The following is a 12,711-nucleotide window of genomic DNA, read 5'->3' as shown; positions in this document are numbered from 1 at the left end:
AATCGCAATCACTCCAGTGGAATTTGGCCCACCCATTAACATTAGCTAAGCGTTTAAAGCCAATGGTTACCAGTTCAAAAATAAAAAAGTCAGATACTCACCTAAGGAGAGGGAAGGCCCGGTCCTAATGAGCCTTCCCTCTCCTCTCCCGGTGCCCTCGGTGCTGCGCTGGCTCCCCCGTTCGCGTCCGCCGCCACAGGGACTTCGGAGGTCTTCGGGAGCTCTCGGACTTCTGAAGACGGGCCGCTCCATATTACGCACGCGCGAGTGCGTCATAGAGGGCGCTCGCGCATGCGTAGTATGGAGCGGCCCGTCTTCGGGAGCCCGAGTGCTCCCGAAGGCTTCCGAAAGCTCCCTTCGACTGCGGAAGTGGCAGTATTTGACCGAACTGGTCGAATATTGCTACGGGGGATCCTGCGCGGGACCGAGCACCGGGAGAGGAGAGGGAAGGCTCATTAGGACCGAGCATTCCCTCTCCTTAGGTGAGTATCTGACTTTTTTATTTTTGAACTGGTAAACATTCACTTTAAGGAAATCGCTAGCAGTTAGAATTGCTCCCTAAAAGCTCAGACCTTTTGGTAAGAAAGCATGAGCACCTTCAATATCAGTACCTTCAATATCCTAGTTGATGTCTGAGTAGTTGAAGTCAGCCATAACAATGACCTCACTTTTACTTGCAGCTTTTTCAATCTGCTTTAGTATTTGCAGTTCTACAGTATTATGGATATGTGGGGGCCTATGGCACACCCCAATAAGCAATTGGCAACTTATTTCCCCCATGAAATATTTATCCAACCCAATTCCATATCTTCAAAATTTTCATCCAGTTCTTCTGGAAGCTGTAAAATAATTTTTAACAAAGAGGCAAATTCCTATACGCTTTCTCGCTGCTCTATCCTTCCTAAACACATTGTAACCCTCTAAGGCACTATTCACATCAGCAAACACGGATGGCCGTGTGTTTGGAACACAACGCATAGGAATGCACGCCATCCGCGTTTGTATGCGTTGCATGCCAGATCCCATTCACTGAAGTGAATGGGTCAGCCACGCGTTTTGGGGAAAAAATGCGTGCAGCATGCGTTCCCGGACCGCACTGGTCCGGAACGCATACAGTGTGAACATCAGACAGTGCAGTCTATGCACTGTTTGATGTCGTGCGTGTTGGCCTCCTGCACGCGTTCCCGAAACGCGGATGGAAATGCGTGCAGTGTGAACAGGGCCTAAGTTTGCCATTCAGTCATGGGTTTCGTCAATCCATGTCTCCCTTATTCCCACAATCGGCCTTTGTTAATCAAAACTAACTCTAGTTTGTCCATTCCATTTGCAAGGCTCCTAGCATTAATCTCCATACTTTATATTTTTTCCAACAAATTTTCCAATTTCAGTTACATTTAATGGACCACGTGAAGGTTTAACTAAAACCTTAAACTTAACACTGTCCCCACCCCTCTCTCCATCCCATATAATGCTAGGCTTTCCCTGACTTTTTACCTTAGCTTGTCCACATATTGAGACTTTACCGTCCTTTCTCCTCTCAGATCCTAGTTTTAAATCTCCTCCAACCTTCTAACCATCTTCTTCCTCCGTGCAGTTGCACCCTCCTGATTTAGGTGCACCCCATCCTTACAGTAGAACCTGTAACCAAATGCAAAGTCTGCTCAGCTATCCAGGAGCCCAAACCCCTCCTTCCTGCACCAAATTCTCAGCCACTTATTTAACTCCCTTAGCTCTCTGTCTCTCCAGTGTACTGTGGCACGTGGCACTATTTAGGAAAACACCACCTTGCAGGTCCTTGCTTTAAGTTTATCTCCTAATACCGTACATCCTTTTATGAGGACCTCCCACTAACTTTGTCATTGCTACGAATGTGTACCATGACAGCCGGGTCTTCCCCAGCCCACCCAATCATTTGTTAATTCAATCCACTATATGTGGAAGCCAAGCACCAGGGAGACAACACACTGTATGGCGGTCATGGTTCTTTCCACGGATTACCCTATCTGTGCAACGCATTTAGGAGCTTTTGTTTTTATTGTTGTCTGTGGCCCTGTTGGGGAGCTTTTCTCTCACACCTCATTCATGTTCAAAGTGACATGAGGACAGGAATTTGGTCATTCTTTTGTAGAGAAATAAGCAGAAATATTTCTTTTCTAGAAGACCCTGTTCAGGTTTTTATACCTTTCTCACTACCTGGACCAGTGACCTCCAGGATCAGATCACAACCACATCAGAATTATGAGAGATATTTGGAAACAGAGGAAAAGAGAGGAAATCTCCATAGTATAGTACAAATAGTGATAACAACTTCCTAATCCTTCCCCTACTGTCCAAAACTGGAAAAAATGGGTGGCAGTTGAGCTTTGTCTTCCCTGAAGATGTTTTACATGTAGATCATGCAGAACACAGTTGTATGTTGATATACTGTTCTTTCTCATTTTAGTAAATCCCTTAAATATTCTGGGTATTAATCTGCTTGGTCGGTGCTGGACGCTCGGCATCACCATGACAACTACTGGGATCTTCTTCTTGCTCCTGAACATTTGTATGTCTAAGTAAGTCGAATAGCATCATCCTCCTCTAATGTGACCAAGCAGAGCACATCAAGGTCCAACATTTCCTGTGCTCAGTATTATGGTGCCCATACACGGTACAATAAAAATGTTTAATTTTTCCATTTATTCAACCAAAACGATTGAATTGAATGAAAGTTTAAATGAATCTTTTTTTTTTTTTTCGATCAAGAAAAAATAATTGATTATACCGTTTTTTCAATAAAAATCCGATCGGACATGTTGGTAAAATCTATATATTTGATGTAATGGAATAATTAAACAAAATTATCTAACAAAAAAAAAAGAGAAAAAATTGTACCATGTATGGGCACCATTAGGGATGATCAATGAGATGCAAATATTTCCGAGTTCATGCAAGATTATGTAAATGTTTATGCAAATATACAGTATGCACCTTGAAAATGGACTAATCATGTTCCACCCAGGTTTAAATTGATTGGTCCATTTTCAAGCTGCATATATTTGCATAAATATTTACATAATTATGTATGAACTTGGAAATATTTGCATCTCATTGGTCATCCCTACTCACTAGGTGTCCAGTATTGCTGGGTTTATTATCTTCAGCAGTTCATTTTGTAGCAACATTTGAGATTGAATACTGTGTTTTCAGATCTTCATATCAATGGAATTTCTGGATAGCACTTACTGCATATTTCAATCATTATTTCCTTTCCCTGCAGCCCAGTGCAGTGTGCTATCTCTAAGAAAATAATACTTGCTTATGCTGGGAACACACAATGCAATTTCCAGCCTGATCAGTGGGAATCGAGGAATTATGTCCAATCTATTTTCGATCGAAAAAGGGATCGATTTTGCGAAGTTATCATTGGAAAATCGATCTTGTTATCAATCAGGAGCAGATTGGTCATGTACACATGGTACAACTTCCCATCCGATCATCCGTTGATCAGACAGGAAATTGCATTAGGTGTTCCCTGCATTAGATGGGCCCAAGAAAATCTAAGCACAGGGATGAGGAGGACAAAGAAAAAAGTGATAGAGACGGGCTCCACTCTTTCACTTTTCCAAGATGGCTACACCCATACATTTGCAGGGTGCACAATTTGGAGGACTCAACAGCATGGAAAAACCTACAGAAGAATATTGTATATCTAAACTGATATTAAATGTACATGGTTTCCATATAAGTGATTTATAAACTAAGCATGTATTTTAAAAGTATGTATGCAAATGTACAAGTATGAAGAAATGGTTTAGGTTCTGGAATTTGCATCTTCATTGTTCTGTTTTGTTTTATTTTCCATTTCTCAGCACTGGCCTTATTGGGATTCTGTTCTGTCTCAGAGCTCTGGTATCTGCAAACTTCAACACCATCTACATATACACAGCAGAGGTGAGAACAGGTGACAATGTACAGGGACAGACATAACAGAGGTAAGGGAGAGCGACAGTGTACAGGGACACACATAACACTGGTGAGGAAACATAACAGTGTACAGGGACAGACAACACAGGTGAGGAAAAGTGACAATGTACAGGGGCAGACATAACAGAGGTGAGAAAAAATTGACAATGTACAGGAACAGACATAGCAGAGGTGAGAAAAATGACAGTGTACAGGAACAGAGGTAAGGGAGTAAAAGTGTACAAGGACAGACATAACAGAGGTAAGAGAGAGTGACAGTGTACAGGGACAGACGTAATGGCCCATACTCACGGGCTACAATTGTCGCCGCAACACGCGGCGCGCGCGTGTTTTGCGGCAACAGGTCGCCCGTGAGTATGCGCCGTAGCACGGGCGCGCACCCCGAACTGTCGCCCATCGCTGATGTCGCCAGGCGATTGGCACGGTCAATCGCCTGGCGGCAACTGTCGCTAGTCCGCGTGAGTACGCGGACTAGCGACAGCAACCTCCATTGAGGTATGCGGAGCTTCCGGCGGGGGGAGGAGGAACGTCGGCGACAGCTTCCGTCGCGCCGCTGGTCCCTCTTCCGCGTATGTACGCGGAGGGACCTGGCGAGGAGCTGTCGCCGGCCTGTCGCCCACACGCTCACGTGTGCTGGCGACAGGCCACTTTTGCAGCCCGTGAGTACGGGCCATAACAGAAGTGTGAAAAAGTAACAGAATATAGGGACACACATAACAGAGGTGATGAAGTAACAGTGTGCAGGGATAGACATAACACAAGTGAGGTACTGTTACAGGAAATACTTTAACACAGGTGAGGCACACAGGGGCAGACATAACAGAGGTGAGAAAAAGTGTCAATGTACAGGAACAGACATGACATAGAGGTGAGCAAAATGACAGTGTACAGGAACAGATGTAACAGAGGTAAGGAAGAGTGACAATGTACAGGGACAGACTTAACAGAGGTGAGGAAGAGTGACAGTGTACAGTGACAAATATAATATAGGGAAGGAAAAGTGTACAGGGACAGGCAGAAGAATCCAAAAGTAGGAGGGAGCCCCTGGTCATGGGTGCAGATCTGGGAACTCAAGAGAACAGCGATCTCACCACCACACTTTCTAAGAGATAGCAGACGCCAGCATTGGGTCGAGTCCCTGAGTGTAGTATGTGTGCAGAGCTGGAAACTGAGGAGTACCGAGATTTCACTACAAGAGTCCCCAAGAGATAGAAGAATTTAATATGAGAAGCGGAAATATCTGGTGATGAGAGAGCTGTACTGCATAATAGCTGTGTCTTCACTGTGTCCTGCAGGTTTACCCAACTGTGATGAGAGCGATTGGAATGGGCACAAGTGGGTCACTGTGCCGCATAGGAGCCATGGCTGCCCCATTCATAGCCCAGGTGAGAGATGCTGGATTTATTGTGCTCTTAAAGCTCCTGACAAGTCTTACATTTATTCAACTAACTCCCCCCCCCCCCCCCTCCCTCTAGTCCAGCAAGTTATGTATACATGATAATAACACTCATAAGAGCCTTTATCTTGAAGAAAATAGCAGTGGTCTAAGGACCATGGCTCCTCCATGTACTCCTCCCCAAGGTCCCGAGTCACCTGGGGTTTTGGGAGAAACATAGCAGAGGCAAATTATCTTATAGAAGTCAGTGGGTCAGTGGAGGGGGGTTGCACATCCAGCGGGGGGGGGGGGGGGGGGGGGGGTACAGGTCCCACAATGCATTGCAGGAGTCTGACAGCCACAGTCATGACTCATAAAGGCAAATGCATTGTGGGACTTGTAGTTCCGTAATAGCTGGAGGGCTGAGTTTGCCCATGCCTGGGTAAGTTATTAAAGAGTGAGTCTTGACAAAGAGTTTCAACTCCAACCATTGCAGGTTATGAGTTAACCGTGAGTTCAACTACATTTCAGGTAACAAAGCAGTGCAACCTCCAGGGCCGGTTCTCTCATGCGGCAAGGTGAAATATTTGCATCAGGCGGCAGAGATTACAGGGGCCGCATTTTTGTACTGTGTTCACACTAATAGCATGTAGTCAAATTAGGAAGAGAACGAGCCTCACAGACTCACAGCCAGCCAGTGTGCTATTCTGCAGAATGTCATGTGAGAACATTAACTGAAGCAGAGTAAATTGTTAGGTGCTGTGCGATCATTCCAAATCGGGTGGGGGCGCATCCTCACAAGTTTGCCTCAGGCAGCAAAAAAATCTAGAACTGGCCCTGCCAACCTCACACAGCCATTATTTCTCCTATGTAAGCAGTGATAGCCCTTTTCCACTACCAGCACTTTGCGATCTGATTCCGATGGCTTGCAGATTACAAAACGCAAGGTACAGTTAAAACTGAAGGAAACCTATTGCAAATGTTTCCATTAGTGCGATCCGTTCGCAATGTAATTTTCTACTGAGCACAATCCCCACCCTACTTCATTTTTTGATCTTCCATACTTTGTATGGGAGCTCAGAAAAATCACATGGCAATCGCACTGCTAGGCAATTTGGTGCACGATTCAGCAATTCTAAATATTTTCATGCTTTTCTTTTTTTTTTTTTTTTTTTTTTACCCAGGGCAAAATTGCAAATGCACCAGTGCACACCCAAAAGGTCGCACCTGATTGCGGTAGTGGAAATTAGGAAAAATTGTGATTGCATTGCAACACAATTGCGTTTTGTAGTGGAAAAGAGCCCATATTCACAGTTCTCACTTTGACTAAAACAATCCACTGTATGAATAAGTGGAAAGGCTTTGTCTCTGCCAAGAACCTGCAATTCATTGCTGATATGAATAGTGACCATATGTTGAATAATGAATGGTCATTTGTACTTCAGATGATGGTGAAGCCAAGTCATAATTGACCTTTAAAAACTCTCAAATAGAATGCTGGTGTTCCCTTTACCAGCTGTTTACAAAAAGGGGTCACGCCATATAGTGGAAAATTTCAGTCTTCTCTCCCCACAAGCAGATGGCTAAAGGAAATGACACCTTCAGATAGCTTTAAAGAGTAACTGTCAGGCTGCAAAAGCTAATTTAAACCTCTATTCTCCTGTGTTAAACAGTTTAGAAGCAAGCCAAAAAGGCAATACTGAAGTTAAAAATCTCTCTTACTTTTGATGTGTGCTGACAGCAAGGCTCTGTATTCCCAAGCTCTTAAAAGGACGAGAGGCCGCATAACATACAGCAAAGCATTCTGGGGCCCTCCCCTCGGCTGCTAGTGAGACGTTACAGGGTCAAGTTACAACAGCATGTAACTCAGTCCAGCGCACAGCACTGATAAATCTCCGGGCAGAGTACACTGCAGGAGTCCGCTATTGTTCCTAGCCACATAGCTAATTAATATTCACTGCACAGTAGTGTTATTCAGTACGAGCTTTTCTGTGAGTGGAATCATCAGGAAGCAGGCAGGACATGACGACACAATTGGCTTCATAGGAGACAGACAAACATGGAACCTGCCATGAGCTGTCAGGAGCATCAATCTCTGCATATACTATATAAAAATTCTGTGAAATCCAAACGTGGACAGTGAAATGCATATGTAATGTAAGTACAGCCAATCTTTAGCTACTGATATATGTGTTTATTTTCTCTGAGACCCTATACCTAACAGCTCCTCTCTAAAGGGTCTCAGACAATTGTATGGCAGAGAATCATAGATGCAGGCCAGTAGTTCCCAAGCAAGGGAGACTTAGCAGAGGCATGAACAATAAAACTGCAAAGGTCTGAACCACATGCTGAAATGTCTCCATTTGGTGAACTTTGAGTTGCACATGAAAGCAAATCTGCAATCCTTTTGTTATCCAATATCAGCACTCTGAGGCCTCTTTCCCACAGGAAGCTGAATTGTAGCCTCCCATCTGCCAGCAACCAAGCACCTTCTGCTTGCAAGTTCATGCAACCAAATGGCAGCATTTGTAACCCCAAACATTTGACATGCAATGCACTTACCCTGCAGCAAGAAACCACATGTTGCATCTGAGTGCAGCCTCCATGAGAGGAATGCCACCCAGCTGCCCATGCCAAGCACTTCCCAGCATCTTGCAGGTTAGTTTTACTGCCTGCTGCTGCCCCCATAAAACAGGCCTAAAGAATACAGAAGCGCAGTACACACTTGCATCCACAGACTACATCTACTGCATCTTCGCCAGGAAGTTGAAAATGTGGCAGCAGCATTCTCTTGCTGGAGATGATGGATCCCATAAATGAATAAGTATAGACTGTCACTTCTACCTCCCCCCCCCCCCCCCCACTCCATTACGAACCTACCTTATGGGTAGGTTTATTTTAAACTTTTTTAACTACAGGAGCTAGGTTGCCTTTAATGGAGGTCTATGATGGAAACTGTAATGTTTGAAAAATACTGTCCCTATGTATACATAAACAGAAGATGTGCACTTGTGTGTTATGTATTTTGTCACTTGAAGTAGGTATTATTCTGATGCCTCCGACCAGGTTTTTGTATAATCAATCTTCTCATGGAGAATTCTCAAGTCTCCTCTTTTTTTTTACAAAAGACAATCTTGGTATAGTTTGGCATATTTGTATAGATTATTGTCAGGGTGTGCTTTTAAAAGATTAAAAGAGACATTGAGACTGCCCCATGAGGAGGAGAACTAGTTTAGAACATGTCAGTGAGAGTTTCAGCGTTGTGAGATTAATAGGAACTGCAAGAGACATTGAATATTATACTGTGGGACAGATGTGCATACAGTATGAATATGTACATGTTTTAAACATTAGTTTTCATCATAGGATTATTAACTGTAAATGGAGCACTAACATTTGTACAGTGCTTTTCTCCTGTTGGACTCAAAGCGCTCAAGAGCTGCAGCCACTAAGGGTGCACTCAAGGGGTCACCCTGAGGTGTTATTCAGTAAGAAATCCTTGGGCAAGACTTCGTAAGTACTGACCCTAGCCAGAATTCGAACCTTGGTCTAACATGTCAAAGTGACTCCTACCCTTCACCAGCAGGCACTTAGATTGTTGGACGCTGTGGTGGAAAATCTCAGTGTAGGGTGAGGCTGAGTGAACAGTCAACACCGTTCTTCCTGACAAACTGTTCCTAGCCCAATCAACTAGTATGGTCGCTTTTTAGCTGAGAATCGCAGCACAGTTTTCTCTTCATGGGAAGCCATTGGGAGGAAATACCAGCACAACAATTGCCAAAGGTTTTCAGTAGAGGTTAACAAAGTTATAATTATTACAACTTTCATGAAAATGGCATGCAGCTTCAAATGAAACTTCCTGTCCATTTTGATTGGCCCAACTTCTGCAAAGCTGCAAAGAATTTGAATGCAAGCCAGAATTATTTGCATCTCAGTTGTCAGAAGAACCTTAGGTTTCCTATCAGCAGTCAGTGCTACGTAGATGCTGAGTGAGTGGCCACAGGTACCTGCCTTCCTAACATCTGCAGACTAAAGCAGAAAGTCTATGTCTACCTTAGAGGAATAATTTATTGATGTCTCTATGTGTAACTATATGATGTCTGGATAGTAAGAAAGTTACCAGAGAGATCTAAATATTGCAAAATTGTTGCTCACCTAGGTCTTACTGAGTGCTTCTATTGTGGGTGCCCTCTGCCTGTTTGCAGCAGTCTGCTTCATCTGCGCTGTTTCAGCATTCACTCTGCCCATTGAGACTAAAGGCCGAGCACTGCAGGTAAGATCAACGCTGGAATAGAATACATAGATGTAATTATTAATACTCTGCTTTGCGTACATGTACAAAGGGCAGCGGAGATGACCACTAGTAGAATATCGATAAAATTGCTGATATTTTACTACTTAATTCCGATAGTAAAATATTGATAATCTTTACCAATATTTTCCTACGACCTAACCTAACCCTACTCTCACACAGAACCCTCCCTCTACTGATGCATAACCTTAAGATCCCCTTGTGGTGCCTAACCTAAAAGATGCAGTAGTAAGCAATGTTGCTATTTTTGCAGATGACACAAAATTGTGCAGAATCATCAACTCTCAGGAAGATAGGGACATACTGCAACAGGATCTGGATAGGATGGCTATATGGGTACAGAAATGGCAGATGAAATACAATGTTGAAAAATGTAAAGTCATGCATTTTGGTCGTACCAATGGTCTAGCACCATACAAAATAAATGGGATAAAGTTGGGGACATCAAACTTGGAGAATGACTGGAGTACTCATTGACAACAAGTTAAATAATCGTACTCAATGCCAAGCCGCTGCAGCTAAAGCTAACAAAATTTTGGGATGCATTAAAAGGGAAATAAAAACTTCAGATGCTAGCATAATATTGCCCCTGTTTAACTCTCTAGTAAGGCCACATCTGGAATATCGAATTCAGTTCTGGGCACCACATTACAGGAAAGATATTACAGTTTTAGAGCAGGTGCAGAGACGAGCAACAAAATTGATACGTGGGATGGAAGGTCTCAATTACCAAGAAAGGTTAGATAAACTGGGTTTATTTAGTCTAAAGAAAAGACACCTTAGAGGGAATCTAATTAACATGTATAAATACGTCAGAGGGCAATATAAAAGCTTGGCGGATGAGCTTTTTGTCCCTAGGCCTTCTCAAAGGACTAGAGGACATGATCTGCGCATGGAGGAAAACGTTTTAGCCATTTATTTAGGAAAGGGTTCTTTACAGTAAGAGTTATTAAGATGTGGAATGCATTGCCACAGGAAGTAGTTATGGCAAATTCTATACCTGCATTTAAAGGGGGCTTAGATGCTTTCCTTGCATTGAAAGACATCCATGGCTACAATTACTAGGAAAGCCCAATGATGTTGATCCAGGATTTTATCTGATTGCCATCTGGTGTCGGGAAGGATTTTTTTCCCTTTTGGGGCTAAATGGACCATGCCTTGTAAGGGTTTTCCGCCTTCCTCTGGATCAACAGGGATATATGAGGGAGCATCATAACACACTTCAACAAATTTGGTCTATGCACTTCTCGTTTTGGTAATAAAGAGTGAAAAAGTTTTATTGCACATATATAATTCTCAAAGTTTCTCTCTAAACAGAGCCAGCCACAGTACATATATTAAAATAATTTTCTGCGCAGAAAGCAATAAAAACCACATGGGGCCATCAATTTCCGGTTGTTACTTAGGCTATACTTGCTTACAGGGACGGCGATCATCCAGATTCAAAACGTCCCTGCAGTCAAGCATCCACCTCCTAGTGTCACACTCGTACACACATGCTGGTACATATATGAGGGAGCAGGCTGGTGTTGTACTTTGTTCTCTGGTTGAACTTGATGGACGTATGTCTTTTTTCAACCTAAGTAACTATGTAACCTTAACATTCAGTCCCCAGTGGTGTCTAGCCTTAACCCCTAGGGAACCCCCAGCAGTAAAGACTTTGCTTCCTAATCTCCGGAATTTTGCCAGTGTAGGCCACAATGTTAGCTAAAATAGAGGCTTAGCAGGCGCCGGCAATTTGCATAGCGGGTGGCCCCAGTACCTGCTATTTTATCAAGCACATCCGAGCACCCAAATTGCCATTTACAGCCATTAATCTAAGCTTTTAACATTGCTGGCTATGACCGCACTGTTTTCAACAGGGAGCTTCCGGCTCCTTTTTACCTGCTGCGCTCTGCATTACATCGTATCTCTCCAATGCAAATTCTCTCAATATCTACCATTATCATGAAGGAGGCGACAGTGCTAACCACTACACCATCCTGCTGCCCAAATAATTTGGACTTGCAAAATTGCTAATTTTCTATGCAAATATATGCACCTTTAAAACGGACAAGTCCCACCAAGGTTTAAATTAATCGGTCCATTTTCAAGCCGAATATTTTTGAATGCAGAATTTGCATTATCCTACATGAAGTTGGAATTATTTGCATCTCTTTGTTCATTCCTAGTCACTATATGAAAGTGTCTGAGGTAGACATGTACTCTTGTCACTTCAGCCTTCAATTTGTTTCACCTTATGCATCCGAGCATCTTTCACCTCCCATTCATTCGCCAATAACTTTATCACTGCTTATCACAAGGAAATGATCTATATCTTGTTTTTTTCTATCATCAATTAGGATTTCTTTGGGTAGTACATTATACTAAGAATTATTTTATTCTAAATGCATTTTAACAGGAAAATTAAGAAAAAAATTGAAAAAAATTATTATCTCTCAGTTTTTGGCCACTATAGTTATAAATAATACATGCTACCATAATTAAAACCCACATATTTTATTTGCGCATTTGTCCGGGTTATTACACTGTATAAATTATGTCCCTATCCCTATATGTGGCACCAATATTCTATTTGGAAATGAAGGTGCATTTTTTCAGTTTTGCATCCGTCACTATTTACAAGCCCATCATTTAAAAATTAACAATAGGACCTCTTTGACAGTAGGACGTTGTGTTGTGATGCAACGTTAAAGTCTCAATGCAAATTACAGCGTAATGCCCCAAAAAAAGTCACAACGCAACCTAATGCCCCGTTATGGTCGTATATAGTAAAGCATACAGGCAATGAGAAGTATGTTTCCAAGTCATTACTGAGCATGTGCAAACAGTCCAACGCAGCTAATAATGTGTATAACGCACTGCAAGCAGTACTTTCACTTAACGTGCAGCGTTAGACACCAACGCAACGTGTGCACTGTAAATGGGACATTGATTTTTTCATTGCAGTGAGTTATTCTGCGTTAAATGTTGTTTTAGCGTGCGACTTTAACATCGCACTGTGAAAGAGGCCTAATATACCTTCTTGACATACGTATTAAAAAAAAGTTCAGTACCT

The 12,711-nt window shown here is 42.8% G+C and overlaps 1 protein-coding gene and 1 long non-coding RNA gene across 4 annotated transcripts in view; one reads left to right on the top strand and one right to left on the bottom strand.

The window, feature by feature from the left end:
* The window catches only part of LOC137561591 (uncharacterized), a 45,344-nt gene extending 35,740 nt beyond the window's left edge, over nucleotides 1-9,604 (bottom strand). Inside the window, exon 1 of the long non-coding RNA XR_011030063.1 lies at nucleotides 9,497-9,604. This is a non-coding gene — a long non-coding RNA (uncharacterized lncRNA). The remainder of the gene's footprint in view (nucleotides 1-9,496) is intronic.
* The window catches only part of LOC137561590 (putative transporter SVOPL), a 116,508-nt gene that overhangs the window by 95,613 nt on the left and 8,184 nt on the right, over nucleotides 1-12,711 (top strand). For 2 of the 3 annotated variants that reach the window (XM_068272899.1, XM_068272898.1), the window contains 4 exons: nucleotides 2,444-2,555; nucleotides 3,852-3,933; nucleotides 5,262-5,351; nucleotides 9,501-9,614. In XM_068272899.1, coding sequence (XP_068129000.1) covers nucleotides 2,444-2,555; nucleotides 3,852-3,933; nucleotides 5,262-5,351; nucleotides 9,501-9,614 — 398 coding nt within the window. Of the gene's footprint in view, nucleotides 1-2,443; nucleotides 2,556-3,851; nucleotides 3,934-5,261; nucleotides 5,352-9,500; nucleotides 9,615-12,711 lie in introns of those variants that run through there. The other variant, XM_068272900.1, reaches the window with a different exon arrangement.

Source organism: Hyperolius riggenbachi, chromosome 3, assembly GCF_040937935.1.
Source record: "Hyperolius riggenbachi isolate aHypRig1 chromosome 3, aHypRig1.pri, whole genome shotgun sequence".
Taxonomy (NCBI): Eukaryota; Metazoa; Chordata; class Amphibia; order Anura; family Hyperoliidae; genus Hyperolius; species Hyperolius riggenbachi.
This window is presented reverse-complemented; position numbering and strand designations above follow the sequence as displayed.